The sequence below is a fragment of the Epinephelus moara genome, chromosome 13, assembly GCF_006386435.1.
Source record: "Epinephelus moara isolate mb chromosome 13, YSFRI_EMoa_1.0, whole genome shotgun sequence".
Classification (NCBI taxonomy): Eukaryota; Metazoa; Chordata; class Actinopteri; order Perciformes; family Serranidae; genus Epinephelus; species Epinephelus moara.
Window position 1 is genome coordinate 23,975,094 of NC_065518.1, and position 12,921 is coordinate 23,988,014.

The 12,921-nt window shown below is 43.0% G+C and overlaps 1 protein-coding gene across 3 annotated transcripts in view; it reads left to right on the top strand.

Annotated features, from left to right (window-relative positions):
* The window catches only part of trrap (transformation/transcription domain-associated protein), a 102,782-nt gene that overhangs the window by 8,762 nt on the left and 81,099 nt on the right, over positions 1–12,921 (top strand). For all 3 annotated transcript variants that reach the window (XM_050059277.1, XM_050059275.1, XM_050059276.1), the window contains 16 exons: positions 839–916; positions 1,326–1,414; positions 1,987–2,083; positions 2,798–2,936; positions 4,323–4,401; positions 5,031–5,265; positions 5,377–5,713; positions 5,851–5,948; positions 6,112–6,306; positions 6,480–6,671; positions 6,758–6,923; positions 7,048–7,304; positions 7,601–7,801; positions 9,016–9,167; positions 11,896–12,095; positions 12,403–12,620. In XM_050059277.1, coding sequence (XP_049915234.1) covers positions 839–916; positions 1,326–1,414; positions 1,987–2,083; positions 2,798–2,936; positions 4,323–4,401; positions 5,031–5,265; positions 5,377–5,713; positions 5,851–5,948; positions 6,112–6,306; positions 6,480–6,671; positions 6,758–6,923; positions 7,048–7,304; positions 7,601–7,801; positions 9,016–9,167; positions 11,896–12,095; positions 12,403–12,620 — 2,733 coding nt within the window. The remainder of the gene's footprint in view (positions 1–838; positions 917–1,325; positions 1,415–1,986; positions 2,084–2,797; positions 2,937–4,322; positions 4,402–5,030; positions 5,266–5,376; positions 5,714–5,850; positions 5,949–6,111; positions 6,307–6,479; positions 6,672–6,757; positions 6,924–7,047; positions 7,305–7,600; positions 7,802–9,015; positions 9,168–11,895; positions 12,096–12,402; positions 12,621–12,921) is intronic.

Below are 12,921 nucleotides of genomic sequence, written 5' to 3' on the forward strand. Positions count from 1 at the left end.
CCTCACACCTCTGGGGTCCTGGATGCCTACATGAGGCAGAACGGGAGGCTCATGGTCTGTGGAACACAGCTGGGTACCCCGCCTTGGCGGAGGAGGGCAATCTGGGTTCCCCCCAACCCTGATGCCATGCCCGACTGATGTGGGCCTGATGGTTTCCCCTTTCTAGCCCTGGGGTTGGAGGGGGAAGCGCCAGTGTGTAGGAAACAGTACACCTTTAGAGTAGTAGGGCTTATACACGCTGTACAGTGCCAGAAACAGGCTGTGATAATGGGGAAAAAGGTGTGAAAATTTGTCATGAATAGGAAGAAATACTGCAGCTTTGTGAATCCGGGAAGGAACCGAGAGAGGGCAATGAAAAACAGAAGTCTCACTGAAAAAATGGGAGGTTTGGCAAGTATGATTTAAGCCAGCAAGCTTGTGCTCAGAAGTCCACTCCTCTAAACTTGACTTTATTTAGCTTTTGTTTACTAGGGCAATGGTACATCTAAAAGCAACACTTTTGAATACCTAACAAAGACCTCTTGCACTTTGTCTTCTACACTTGCAGTTATCTGAAATTTACTGGGAACAACCTTTCCATACAGAGACATTTGTCAGGTTATTTTCTAAACAACATTTTCTAGAATAACCTGATGGAAGTGTCTGTGCCAAAACATTGTTCCCAATAAATTTCTGATTATTGCAGGTGTAGAAGACAGTGCGCAGAAGTGTCTTTGTTGTGCAGTGGTATATCTGTCAGAATCACTATGTCAGCTGTAGAAGGGTGTGGCAAGTATCCAGCTTTTACGTCATCCAGTTTTCATCCTCATTGTGTTTCTCACTTTGTTTCTGCCTCTAGCACACCATCATCCCACGGGGGTCCTTGTCTCTCAAGGTGCTGGCAGAGCTTCCCATCATAGTGGTGCTGATGTATCAGGTTTGTGAGACACTCCTGAACTTCTCTAAATATAACCATCACACAGTGACCCTTGGTAGGGCAGTTGAATAACAGCAAAAAGGAATACGTAATGGCAAGAAATGTGCTTTTTGCCTTAAAACATTTCACTTTACATGCAAAGTAAACAAAAAAAACAACATTTAACTTGAAGGGTTTTAGAGTTGGAAGATAAGTTGACATTTATTTCAAAGATTTTGACACGGCTAACTAAATTGCTCATCTGCTTTTTTTGATAATTGGAGTCATGGGAGTTTTAGCCCCCCCCCAAAAAAAAAAACCATCTTAAAAAGGTTTTGGAAATAATCACTTCAGCTGTAATAATAAGTGTGTATTTAAATGAGGTCAGTTTTTCATTAACTGAGACTGTGTGTTCTCTCTGTCCCCTCAGCTATACAAGCTGAACATTCACAATGTGGTGTCAGAATTTGTACCCCTCATCATGAACACCATTATGCTCCAGGTGTCTCCACAGGCCAGGTAAGCTGTTTGTGTGTATGTGCATGCTTGTATGCGGGCTGTGTCTGAGCTAGGAGTTTGTGTGTGCCTTTAACAAATTTCATTTTCACTTTACAGCCCTCAAAATGAGTTTGGGCATGTTTAAGAGAATGGATTTTTTTCTCTCCTCCCCATCTTCCTCTCTAGCACTCAGTTTGTTGATGCTGTTGCCCGGCACTTTGCCTGCCAAACCCGGAGTTAAAATCCATTTTGGGGAAGTTAAAATTGTAGAAATTGGCTTAGCAGGAGGTGAAACCTCTCAGGGTAGGAAGAGGCTTGTGTTAAGCATTCGGAACAGAAAGGAAATGGAGCAGAGTTAATTTAGAAAAAATACCTCAGCGGTCTCTGGCAGGTATAGAGAGAGAGTTTTCTTCCTGACGCGCAGTAACAGCTGTGACGCAGACAAACAAGTCACCCATGTAGAATTGAGTCCCATATGTAGCCCCACAATTTCAACCTCTGTAACTGCCACCTACTGCAGGTATACAACATCATTAATGTCTTTGATGGAGCTAAATGTCTTTTTTATGTAAATCGTGCTGTTTCCTTTGCAGGCAACACAAGCTTTATAACAAGGAGTTGTATGCCGACTTCATTGCTGCGCAGATTAAGACTCTGTCATTTCTAGCCTACATCATCCGAATCTACCAGGTACACCTGTTTGATTGCTTTAAAATGCATCCTCTTGTCAAACTTGGCCTCACATTATCTAGTAGCAAATATTTGCAGAACATAGAGATGTATTAAAACAGACATGTTTTGAAGGATTTTTTTCTGAATATCAATTCTTTTTGTGGGTGTCAGGTGATTGGCAGGAAGCAGAGTGTAACATAATGTGCTCACTGATATGAGGACACCGAAGCTTGCGAGAATAAAGATAAAACAGACACTTTGAAAAATTAAATTAAGACTTTTGCATTTACTTTACTTCATATTTAGTTTTTGCACACTGAACTGAAGTGAATGGTACAAATAGCTTCCTCTGAAGCAATCCCCTGCTACACTGACTGTGTGCAGACATTATCAGCAACAGTTAAAGACAGTAGAAACTCAGGCAATTGGCACAAACATCAAAAAACACTGATAATACCATAAAAAGAAGAATTCTAATAGGGGATTTAGTGAACTGTTGTTTTGGCTGTTACAGACACCCTGCCTGTCCAAATTAAATTAAAAGATATCAAATTGAAAAATACTGAATACTCGCTCAAACATTGACTTCTATTAGTATTGACTTGTATGGTAATTATTTTTGTTGAACATAGCTTGCCTGAGTTGACGGTGATTTTAAGAATTAATTGTGCTGTTAATAATATGTTGTGTGTGTGTGTGTGTGTGTGTGTGTGTGTGTGTGTATCCTATCAGGACCTGGTAGGGAAATACTCTCAGCAGATGGTAAAGGGCATGCTGCAGCTGCTGACCAACTGCCCCTCTGAGACTGCTCACCTCCGCAAGGAACTGCTCATTGCAGCCAAGCACATCCTTACAACTGACCTACGTAGCCGTATGTACACACACACATACACACACACACACACACAAATGCGTATAAACTAGTGAACAGGAAAATGAGACGGGTGGGTGAATTATTTTGAATACTGGTACATGTTTCTTTTCACAGTGCACATCATTTTTTAACAGATTTTTTTTCTCAGTGAGAGTTGAAGAAACTTCAGGGCTAATTGTAGTTTAATGTGTTCTTCCTGGTCAAAACATTAGCGGCCTACGTTCTTGCCAAGTCACACTTCATTTTTCACATTTCACACTTCTGAAATAACATTTTTATTAGCTGTCAAACCGTGGCTTTAGACCCTCATTTGGATTTGGTGACTGAGCAGTGAAAAGTGAGACTGAATGAAATGGAATAAACGCTTAACCACCCTTCAGAAAGCTTGAGACAGCGATACACATTTTGCTTGATTTTCTACATGATATTGTGAGTTACTTCTGCTTCTGTGGCTCAAACCATTGTGATTGTGATTCGGCTTTTTTTTGCCAGAGATTTGGTGTCATAGAGTTGCAGAGGATTGAGGAAACTTTCTAAACATAATTAGGTGTTTTAGTGAGAGTTGTCCTCCGGCTGCCAAAGCAGGGGATGGAGCACTGATACAGTTATCACTGCATATATTAAAACAAACGTGTTTTATTTTATGTATGTTAATTATTTTCTTGTCTTGGAAAAATGTACTATTATGCACCGTGTCTTGCAACACATGTCAGAGTCCTGTGTCAAATTGGATACACACTGGTACCCAGCAGGCAACCCACAAAGAAGGTGGCCGGGGGTGGTATTTTGTCTTAATTTTATCTGCGGTGTTGGCTCTGGGTGAAAAAAAGAAACATGCAGGTTGGTTCACGGGTGTTGGATGATAAATATATTAAAATAAACTGTGAATAATTCTAATTAAATTCAGTGTTTTAACATTTTAATCCTCTGCTGACTTTTTTTGTTGGCTCTGTCTTCGGTGCCAGCTGGAATATGAGAGCCGCTTCAGTCAGGTGCGTTACTAACGGGCACGTTAACTGTGAAGATGTGCAGCTCAATATTATGAAAATAAGCACAAAATGTGTTATCTTAGTTTCACATTAATGAAATGTCCCAAAATGATCACTTAAAACATGCTGCCTACCTGAATTATTTGAACAGCGCATGGTTATTAAAGGATGTGTGGTTTTGGGTCAGACTGCGGATCTTGTGTGGACAGCTTGGGTCGGGTTGTGGAACTAATTGGCATGTGGCACGGTGAGTGCGTTAATGCACGCCGCAGTTCAAAATCATACCCATAGAGGACTCTGACATGTACGATTTATTTTTTTACCAACTTCTTTTTCTGGGGCGCACCTACAATCTTTGAATAATTTCATAAAAATGTATCTTACTCTGTTTCAGAGTTTATACCTTGCATGGACAAACTTTTCGATGAATCCATCCTAATTGGTTCTGGTTACACGGCCCGGGAGACACTCAGGTGAGTTTTGTGTGTGTTCACGATCATTTGATCTCCTTGGTGTTGGTACGCTCTCTCTCTCGTGGTTGATTGCTCAGCCAGGTGCATGCTAAGTGTCCTAGCATATTAATCAGGCAGTTCTCAGCGCCGCTGAGATTCTCAGGGAAGCGAACTCTCACCACTGCAGCACAGACCGCGCTGTCAAGTTGTCATGTACACCCGCATCTCCAGAGGGCAGGCTGCTTGCACATCCCCTCTTTAGGTCGATTTCAAACCCTTGTTGACCCTCTTCAGATGCCAAACTAGCTCACCTCATCAACAAAATAGCTGTCATTTCACATTAGTACTACATAGGAAACAAGGCAGTTGGCGGAGACCTGGCAGGACTATCAGTGTCACTCATTAGCTCACTTTCTCCCTCCCTTTCTCCTCCACATCTCCCTCGCAGTTTCAGATGCATCCCAAAGCTACTTTCCATATCTGTCAAACTTTTCCTGACTACTGCTTCCCCGATTACTACTTTTTCTGCCTTTTAGAAAATGTCAGTTCACTGGAGCATGGTCTTTTCAGTTTTCACTACTATGAAGTCATAAAATGTGATTATAATTCAGCTCCAAATGTTACAGTGACGTGTTTACATTTCTTTCCAGACCCTTGGCCTACAGCACTCTAGCCGACCTGGTGCACCATGTTCGTCAGAACTTGCCCCTGACAGATTTATCCCTAGCTGTGCAGCTCTTCGCCAAGAACATTGATGACGAGTCACTTCCCAGTAACATCCAGACCATGTCGTGCAAGCTGCTGCTCAACCTGGTCGACTGCATCCGCTCAAAGTCTGAGCAAGAGAATGGCAACGGACGGGACATCCTGATGAGGATGCTGGAGGTAGGCAGCACAGAGCGTGGATCAGCAGAAAAGGCACTGATGTATATCACATACACTTTGATAAAAAAATGTTGAGTCATGTTTCCCCTCTCTCTCTCTCCTGTAAACCAGGTGTTTGTGCTGAAGTTTCACACCATTGCGCGCTACCAGCTTGTCTCCATCTTTAAAAAGTGCAAGCCCCAGTCAGAGATGGGTGTTGTTGACCCAGGGGTGTTACCAGGGGTACCTGCCACACCCACTCCATCGACCACCCCTGCCATTCCACCTCCCGCTCCTCCCACACCCGTTGCCACGACGCCTCAACCCCCAACAGCGTCCTTTGACCGAGCTGGTGAGAAGGAGGACAAGCAGACTTTTCAGGTGTCGGACTGCCGCAGCTTAGTCAAGACACTGGTGTGTGGAGTGAAGACAATTACGTGGGGCATCACCTCTTGCAAGGCCCCAGGAGGTGAGATGACACAGATCCATGCTCAACATCCATGATGGCATTTGGCATAGCATATAAATACAAAGCTATCAGTAATTGTTGGATAAAACTTACATGCACTCTTTAAGTTTGTTGTTTATTCTTGTTTACTTTTCCAGAGGCTCAGTTTATTCCTAACAAGCAGCTTCAGCCAAAGGAAACACAAATCTACATTAAGCTGGTAAAATACGCCATGCAGGCCTTGGACATCTACCAGGTACGGCCGAAGCTCTTGACTAGAGCAGTTTGCCCATTTAAAAATCCTTAACAAATAACGTCAGTAATATAATATGTCAGTAATATAAGACATAGCTCTGATAAATAGAATGATTTAAATCCGACAACAGCCCAGTGCAACACCTTATCTTTCTCCTGTCCAGGTCCAGGTTGCCAATAACCAGCAGACCTACATTAGAGTGGCCAACTGTCAGACTGTGCGCATGAAGGAGGAGAAAGAAGTTCTGGAGCACTTTGCTGGGGTCTTCACCATGATGAACCCGCTCACGTTCAAGGAGATTTTTCAGACAACTGTGCCGTACATGGTGGAGAGGATCTCTAAAAACTACGCGCTGCAGGTACATGCCATCTCACATATAAGTAAGTGTCGCATGTATAAATTGGTTTTGGATCACAGGTGATGTTTTTTCTTACAGTTACTCAAGTCAGTACAAATCAGTTCAGATAATACGGTCTTCAGTCTTAATTTACTTGTGCTGAAATTATAATTCTTGTTTTCTGTTTTTACCAGATTGTGGCAAATTCTTTCCTGGCCAACCTGTCAACGTCTGCTCTATTTGCCACCATCCTAGTGGAGTATCTTCTTGAGAGACTACCAGAGATGGGCTCCAATGTTGAGCTCTCAAACCTTTACCTCAAGCTTTTCAAACTAGTGTTTGGCTCAGTGTCACTGTTTGCTGCTGAGAATGAGCAGATGCTGAAGGTAAGAGGAGGTTTTTGTGTGTTACTTGTTAGACTATTTTTTATGTTTGGCTTTCTTTACTAATATGATTGTCCCTGTCTCCTCAGCCACACCTCCACAAGATAGTGAACAGCTCCATGGAGCTGGCCCAATCAGCTAAGGAACCCTACAACTACTTCCTGCTTCTCCGGGCTCTCTTTCGCTCCATTGGTGGAGGCAGCCATGACCTGCTCTACCAGGAGTTCCTACCCCTTCTACCAAACCTGCTGCAAGGTAAAGCCTCACACAACATTGCTCTGAATTTTATAAGTTGTAATGAAAAGACGGAAAAAGGTTCACCCCTCCTCTGATACAATCTTTTTGCCTAATATCCAGTATTCTGTTGTCATGCTGTTAGGTCTGAACATGCTGCAGAGTGGCCTCCACAAGCAGCACATGAAGGATCTATTTGTGGAGTTGTGTTTGACAGTGCCAGTGCGTCTGAGCTCCTTACTGCCCTACTTACCCATGTTAATGGATCCACTGGTATCTGCCCTCAATGGCTCTCAGACTCTGGTCAGCCAGGGCCTTCGCACCCTGGAGCTGTGTGTGGACAACCTACAGCCGGACTTCCTCTACGACCACATTCAGCCTGTCAGGGCAGAGCTCATGCAGGTGGGTGGTTATCTCATCGTCATGCCAGATACAATTTTTACAGAGCTGCATGGCTGGATAGTTTAACATCCGAAAAATAACTGATTCATATCCACCCATTTGCTTAATATCTCTTAACATATCTGCCCTCTAGTGGTCAACAGTGGGTGTTTAGTGTAGTGTAGCAGTAATGATTATAATCTCCTATCACAGTTTTGACAGTGATCCGCTCTTTTAAGAGAAACGGTTTAATTCCCTGCTTCTTTCCTTCTATCAACAGTAAAGCTTATAATTTCTCTCCTCTTCCTGTGCTGCAGGCCTTGTGGCGCACCCTCCGTAACCCGGCTGAGAGCATCTCTCACGTTGCCTACCGTGTGTTGGGAAAGTTTGGTGGCAGCAACAGGAAGATGCTGAAGGAGTCTCAGAGGCTGCATTATGTGGTGACCGAGGTCCAGGGTCCGAGCATCAAGGCCGAATTCACTGACTGCAAAGCGTCCATACAGCTGCCCATGGAGAAGGTAAGACTACACAGTGACTGGTAGTGAATGCTTGTTGATGTTCTCCACTTTAAGTTGTTTGCAGAACTCTGAGGAGGAAAGTTTGTGTTTGATTTCACTTTGTTGCATTTCCTTTCTCCCTCTTTCTACCTTTGTATTTCAGTTTTAGAAAGAGAGAATTAAACGTAAAAGAGCTTGATACTCCTCATTATTGTGCTCCACTGAGAGCAATATATCTTTGTCAAGGGTTTGTGTGTGAGAAGGAGAGCGAGTGAGTGGGGAGATGTGTGTGTCCTCCAGGTAATTAAATTCATCTCCTGTTTCTCCTCCTCATCCCCAGTCAGTAATCATCAATCTAGTGTGGGCCGCCATGACGGCATTATTTACTCTCACTAATGGCTGCTCCTTCTTTCTGGCTATCCATCTGTGTGTTTGCCATCATCATGGGCGCGGGCAGCACACACAGACTCACTCACTCTCACATGCCGCACACCCACATGCACAGGGCTGAAGGCATGAATCTTTAGCAGGCTCATGATACAGCCATATGGACAGTTGGCACATTGAGGGAGAGATGGTGTAAAGTGCTGTAAGGTAAATAGAGAGATTAAATAACAGTGATTTGAATAACTTGAATCTCTTCAAGATAGTATGAGTAAGACACTCTTGTGGGATTTGAGCAGCATATATCTGAATTTCTTCAGTGTCTTTTGCCTCTTGAATCTTTTTTTTTAACTGACCTCTGAAATATCTTACAGTAAGCTGTGTTTTCACAGAAGTTTGCATTCTTACTTTCTCCTTCAATTTCACATCTAAGCGCTAGTAATAGAGTACTGGTCAGAGTTTCAGTCCTGACAGAAATATCCTGGTATCCTAATACACTGACAGGTTCACAATTCAGTTCTGCTGTGCCCTCATCTCTCCTCTCACCCTCCTACTATTCTTGCATCCTCCTCATCTTCTCCCCTCTGTTCTGAGTGGCATTAATTAGTTCATTTTCATCCTTTTTAAGTGCCTGGCTGCTGTGGCTTGTCAGCCCATAATGTAGAAATCATAATGACCTTTGCTTGGCCAGATGGCGCGTTGTGTTACCTCCTACAAATTAATCACATATAGAACCTTATAATGCATTTGAATTTCCATATTGGTAACATGGAATGTTGGTATTTTACAATATAGTAAGTTGTTTTATCGAAGACTTTGAAGTAAGATTTGTTTGATGTATTCTTTTCAAGGCGATAGAGACGGCTCTGGACTGTCTCAAGAGTGCCAACACAGAGCCCTACTACAGACGACAGGCCTGGGAGGTCATTAAGTGTTTCCTGGTGGCCATGACCAGTCTGGATGACAACAAGCACGCTCTCTACCAGCTTCTGTCTCATCCGAAGTAAGTAAACAGTCTGGCTTTGGTTTTTTTAACGTGGCATATGCTTTGGCCTGTCAGGATAATTACGTTGTTGACTTACCGTAATCGATATATGGACATGACCTTGACCAGTGTGCTGACCTCGATATTGTCTGTTATGTTTACATGCATGTTTGTTTACATAAGAATGTCTCCAGCATTTTAACCAGCGTGATGCTAGAATAAACAGATGGGTTTCCCTGACCCCACCTACCTCCAAATACTTGGACTCCTCAAACCTTGTCCTGTCATGAGCTGCCTAGCACTCTGAAACTAAAATAATTGATGCCCACAAAGCAGGGGAAGACTATAAGAAGATAGCAAAGTGTTTTCAGGTAGCTGTTTCCTCGGTGCGTAATGTAATTAAGAAATGGAAGTTAACAGGAACTGTGGAGGTCAAGTTGAGGTCTGGATGACCAAGAAAACTTTCTGAGAGAGCTGCTCGTAGGATTGTTAGAAAGGCAAATCAAAACCCCTGTTTGACTGCAGAAGCTGCTGGAGTGGTGATGCACTGTTCTACTTTGCAGTGACAGCTGTACAAATATGATCTTTAAATAAGACTTCAGGAGAAAACCTATCCTGTGTCCTCACCACAAAAGTTGGCATCAGAAGTTTGCAAAGAAACATCTAAAGAAGCTTGGTGCTTTTTGGAAACAAGTTTTATCTCCCAGTAACTTCATCCTTCACTCTGTAAATCCACCACCGAACTGTCGGTATCCCAGGCCGTTCATCCCTGGCAGCAGAGATTACGGAGGTATCTGCAGTGTACCTGAAGCTTCCCTAAGATTGTTTATTAGTCACAAGAGGCGTCACTTGGTTTTGTTCTTGATGACCAAACTTTGTATTAAGTCTCAAACTGAGTTATTTTGGGCTACCCCTATAAATATACTATGATTTTACACATACTTTCATTCTACATATTAACAGGTATTAGTAACTTTATTAGAAATACGTTAAAAAATGTTTCCATATTACAGTTACAGTGTTTAAATATTCTTAAGAATGAAACATTCATTGCTTTTTCAAAGGGTGTATTTGCTTCATTATGCTATTATATTATCATTTTATCAGTGGCATAAAATGGTTTTAAAATGACTAATATTGTTTATTACATTTATTTCTGTGACAGCATATCTTCCAACAAAAGTAGTCATTGTGACAGGCTTTCATATGCCTAGTTTTAATTCAGTATTTGATACTGGATTAAAGATGTGTTAGACTATTTTTGACCACAAAAATACTTGTCATGTGTTTATTAAGGAACGCCTTTGACAGTGCATTTACCTCAAAACATTCTAGAGGTGATATGAACATCTTATGCATTTGACGTTTGAGTCCACACAAAGCCACGTCTCTGATTAATCATCCACCTCTTTAACCTTAACTTGACCCATCTTGGCCTTGACCTCCACTGCTGCCCATGGCTTACCCCACCGTTCCTTTCTGCCCTCTTCCAACCCCACCCACAGCACCAGCTCTGTTTATCATCTCATCTCCCCATCACATCCAACCCTATCCCGCCACCTGCTGACATGCCCTGCTTTCAGCGTCGCGCGTCATGTCTTCACCACTTTCCCCACCACACACACTGCCTCATCAATTCCATCTCAAGAGCGGGAGTTGCTAATTACACACTCGCAGGCCCCCCCCACCCTCTGGCAGGCTACACCGCGAGGCGGGGACACATACATGAACAGACAAACAGGAAGGGGGGTTAGTCACATTACCATCATTGATCCTCGGGCAGGGGCTAATTGACTTTTCCCTGTCTGTTTACGCTACACCATGCCCCTTACACTCTCCTGTCATTATGCACTAACACACTCATGCACATGAATACGTCTGTGTGCACATTTCTGCGGGGATAATGAAGTGTGTCATTTATGATCAGGGGGCCTGCGCAAGCCCCCTCCTCTTGTAAGCTGTCTCGATTTGCAGTGTCCTCTCCTTCATTTCTCTCTCTCTGCCTCCTTTCATCTTCTTTATACACATTGCTCTTTGCCTCAGTATTTGGGCACTGTAAATATACCCTTTCAGTTTTAAAAGAAAAAAATCCTAAACAGAGCAAATCATGAAATGCCAACATGAGAGAAGGCAGAAGTGTTTGAGTGGCAGGCCCCTCGATGAGTGAAGGGCAATCTATCTGACATTCTGTCAACCATGCCGCCCCCTACTTTCTCCAGCCGCCACGTTCCTTGCTAGCCTCTTTCCTCTCCTCTCACCCCCACCCTCCTGCCACTCCGCTTCTTCTCTCTCCTCCTCCCTCAAAAGAGCAGTCTTTTAAATGGCAATAATGAAATGAAGCGATCCATCAGGTCTGCCCCTGGCGTGTGGCATTATAAAACACAAGCTCAAGCATGGAGAAAACAGCTGCTCAATCACACCAAGGCCCAGTTGCCTTCAGCTGCAGTAAATAACAAAAATACCAACAGGGGACAAAGAAGAAGGCAGAGGAATAGAAAGGCAGCAGGAGGCAACAGGAGAGAGGAAATTTATAGACGTAGAGAATCAGAGTTGCAGGTTTGGTGACTGCAAACAGGCAATGCACATGGATCTCATTTGGAATATTAGCAAAATGGGCTGAACACAAACCTTTAAATGCTTTTTTTTTTTTTGGCTTAAATAAAGTTTCAGTGGTACGGCCACATATTATATTGTCCTTGTTAATATGTAATCCTCTAATTCATTGTGTGGTTTTCTCCCCCATTAGCTTCGCTGAGAAGTGGATCCCCAGTGTCATCATCTCTCACCGCTACAAAGCACAAGACACGCCTGCCCGCAGAACTTTTGAACAGGCCCTGACTGGGGCATTCATGTCTGCTGTGATAAAGGACCTGAGGCCCAGCGCGCTGCCCTTCGTAGCCAGCCTGATTCGCCATTATACCATGGTCGCTGTGGCTCAGCAGTGTGGTGAGGGACTGGTGCTCTTTCTACTCCCTACGTCTAATATTAGCTTTCTGTTTTGCCCTGGCATCGGCATCGATTCCCAGCTGCACAAGAATATCAGTCACTTTCCAATTTGTCCTTTCACTGGTTTTATTAAAATTAAAATTTTCAATTTGTATTTGAAACAAACTAAGAGAAAAATAGAAATTGAACCTTTTACTTTAACTGTAACACATAGGTATAGCTCTCATATCTTTTAATCTTTAGTAAGATGATATATATTTTATATTAAACATAATTTCTTTCCACTTGCCCACCCCTGCCATCCCAGGTCCGTTCCTGCTGCCGAGCTACCAGCTGGGCAGCCAGCCAAGCACAGCCATGTTCCACAGTGAGGAGAATGGCTCAAAGGGCATGGATCCGTTGGTTCTGATTGATGCCATTGCTATATGCATGGCCTATGAGGAGAAGGAGCTGTGTAAGATTGGAGAAGTGGCCCTGGCCGTCATCTTTGATGTCGCCAGCATCATTCTTGGCTCCAAGGAGAGGGTAAGTCACTGTGAAGAGGGTGTTGAAGGGTTCAGTTATTCGTGTATGTAATAAAGAGATTGGCACTAATGCTAAATGTGCCACTTGTTTTGTAACTGTTTGAACTGTGCTGGCATTATAACCTAGGAGTTGATCTTACTCTCAATCCTGTGTTAGATCATACCTTCGAATACAGTTGTTCTGACAAAAAGATTACTTGCATTTACATATTGATGATTGGAATGAACAACAACTATTTGTGATTATTATTCTATGTGTTTTATTGGTGTTTTCACATGTGGTCGTTTTAAAATGGGATACA